At 42.4% G+C, this 2,580-nt stretch overlaps 1 protein-coding gene across 10 annotated transcripts in view; it reads left to right on the top strand.

The window, feature by feature from the left end:
* Positions 1–626: 626 nt before the first annotated feature.
* The window catches only part of Slc4a10 (solute carrier family 4 member 10), a 295,237-nt gene continuing 293,283 nt past the window's right edge, over positions 627–2,580 (top strand). For 2 of the 10 annotated variants that reach the window (XM_048812375.1, XM_048812380.1), the window contains exons 1-3: positions 628–681; positions 950–1,197; positions 1,998–2,214. In XM_048812375.1, the coding sequence (XP_048668332.1) occupies positions 2,104–2,214 (111 nt within the window). In that variant the 5' untranslated portion in view covers positions 628–681; positions 950–1,197; positions 1,998–2,103. Of the gene's footprint in view, positions 682–949; positions 1,198–1,997; positions 2,215–2,580 lie in introns of those variants that run through there. The other 8 variants (XM_048812378.1, XM_048812379.1, XM_015479238.2 and 5 more) reach the window with 6 other exon arrangements.

The raw sequence follows: 2,580 nt of genomic DNA on the forward strand, positions 1-2,580 counted from the left end.
ATTTAATATTCACTCCTGCTGATTAAAGGTTATACAATCAGTGATGGTTAAAATTTAAGTTATCTTTATAACTTCAGTCATTCTCTTTTAACTCATAAGTGCTTTTTACCCCTTTTCATTTGTAACCCCATACTTGTACTGTGGTTCAATGATATATGGGTTTCATTTCTTAACCATAGGCAATTTTAGGAAATAATGTGTAGCTACCCAATGACCATCATTAACTACTCTTCCATACAGAAAATCTTCTTTGACTCTTTCCCTTCCATGGATTATTACATAATCTAATGACATACTAACTAGATAATCAAATGACATACTAATTTTGAAGATACCTTACCTGAATTAAAAGACCTCAGGTACTCTTTTAAAGCAAAGGGTACATACTTGGGCTACTCTTATCAGATTTAATGTTTTTTTAACATGTTTTTATATATCTTGATTATTGCTATTATCAAAATATTTTCTGTCCCTATAATTTTTATTGGAAAATCATAAAAAACATTTCATTTTTAATTGTATATGACATATATATTTTTCATAATTCATATATTGAAACTGTTCAATTCTTATTGAGTCAACAGTAACTTAAATGTTTGATTTTATTTTTGTTAGGAATACTTTAGTCTCACTAAGACACACTAATTTTGAGGACACCTTACCTGTTTTGAAAGACCTCAGGTACTTAGAGCAGAACACCTAGTAAACCTGTTAATGGCATCTTGTTTGAACTATGTCTCATATGGGATTTTGGAAATGAAGTAAATTGCCTCAAAGTGTCAAATCAGACCCAGCTGGTTGAGGCCAGATTGAACTTGTCTGTATAAGAAGTTAGCATCTTGGTAAAATTCTTAATGCCCATTAGGAAATATTGCATGCTGTATTTTACACCAGTAGCCAGGTGTGGGCAGTGATAACAGGGCTTGAGGGATCTCTCTTACCGGCCCAGGGATCCAAGGCATTCAGTGCAAAACCTGGCCAGCAGCCCGAGTGAGTAGGAGCCATGTGACTGTGGTGAGTTGGAGTGTGCAATTGCCTCCTGCTTCAGAGCTACCTGATCCGAATACTAAGCAGAGCGAGTGCCGGGCTGAGTGTAAGACACTGAAGACACTGCAGAGCAAGGTGCTTATTCCAGAGGCATTACAAAACATGGAGATTAAAGACCAGGGAGCCCAAATGGAGCCGCTGTTGCCTACGGTAAGAGACTACCTGCTGTCAAATAGATTAACTGCTTTGCTGCAAAACCTGTCAGGCAAGTGGTCTGCTAGCTAGGTGCAGTGAGTGTACTTTTGGGGTGGTGGATAGCTTCCTCCACATATGGACAGGGGTCTCCTCCCATCTCCGGAGACTGAACTGCATAGAGCAAAGCACATGATTGTTTCCCCCTTCTCAATATGGATGCACTATGGTGATGAAATGTCTCATGTTTGTTGCTGTTTGAAGAAATAGCTAGGTTTTAGCAGCAGGGGCAGTTGTGTGTCTCTTTCCCTGTCTGTTACTGCCTATCTTTCTGTTTCTCAGGTTGTGCAGTGGAGGCTCAAGCCCCTGCAAAGAAACCCCTTTTATCCCATTTAATTCCTGATAAATTTTCTTCCCATGCCTCATCCTGAAGCAGTGAGGTGAGGGAATCTACTGCTGTGGCAGCTAGAGAGATTTAGTCTCCGCAGAAACCACAGGAAAGGCGTGTGTGTGTGTGTGTGTGTGTGTGTGTGAGAGAGAGAGAGAGAGAGAGAGAGAGAGAGAGAGGGGAGAGAGAGAATCTGTCAGTTTCTTTCTCAAAGGGAAATATGCCACGGTTCATGTACAAAGAAGGTATACATTTTGTGGGGACAGGCACACGATTCAGATTTGAATATCTGAGAGGTTCCTGAACTGTCATTTGGAAATAGCCCATCTGTTTATCTCTGGGTCCTTAAGCCGCCTCCCTGGATTTAATTTTTGGATAAGTGATTGATTTGCCTTCTGTCCTCTCCACAATCTCTCTGTCTGGCTCACAGACCTTGGAGATCTTCAGGCAACATCTTTTTTAGTCTGGAGCAGCTCATGTTGTTGTGCTGAAGGAAAAAAAGAGAAAAACCCCAGTATTTTCTTGACGCAGCAGAGATGCCAAATGCTAGCTTCCAGCCATCTATCAGCGTTCTCACAGAACAGCAGAAATCCCCTCCCTGCACCAAACCAGACGGAGAGGCTGTTTCTCAGCTCTCTGCTACTCAGGTTGGTAACCCACCTTGGAGACTAGGGACTGGCGGTAAGCTGTCCATTTCCGAGTTCATTCCTAGGCTTTGTACATATCTTTAAATGAAAGGATACCATAGGAGGAGTAAGCAAATTCTGGGCCACAGTATTTTCAGAGCATTACCTCTCCTGCCGGTCTCATATGCTGCAAAAAGATTGATTACCATCCCGGAATCAGCTGTGGCAACTGAGCATGCCCAGTTCACCTCAGGACGCCAGGTTTGGGCAGGGAGGGAACAGGGAGATGGGAAGAATTGCTGGAGTCACCACCAAGAATGGAGTCTAATTAAGGGCAGGTGCAGCCTGTGGGGGGGGGGGGGGGAAGGAGGAAGATGCCATTTAGCC

The sequence above is a fragment of the Marmota marmota genome, unplaced genomic scaffold, assembly GCF_001458135.2.
Source record: "Marmota marmota marmota unplaced genomic scaffold, marMar, whole genome shotgun sequence".
NCBI classification, from domain to species: domain Eukaryota; kingdom Metazoa; phylum Chordata; class Mammalia; order Rodentia; family Sciuridae; genus Marmota; species Marmota marmota.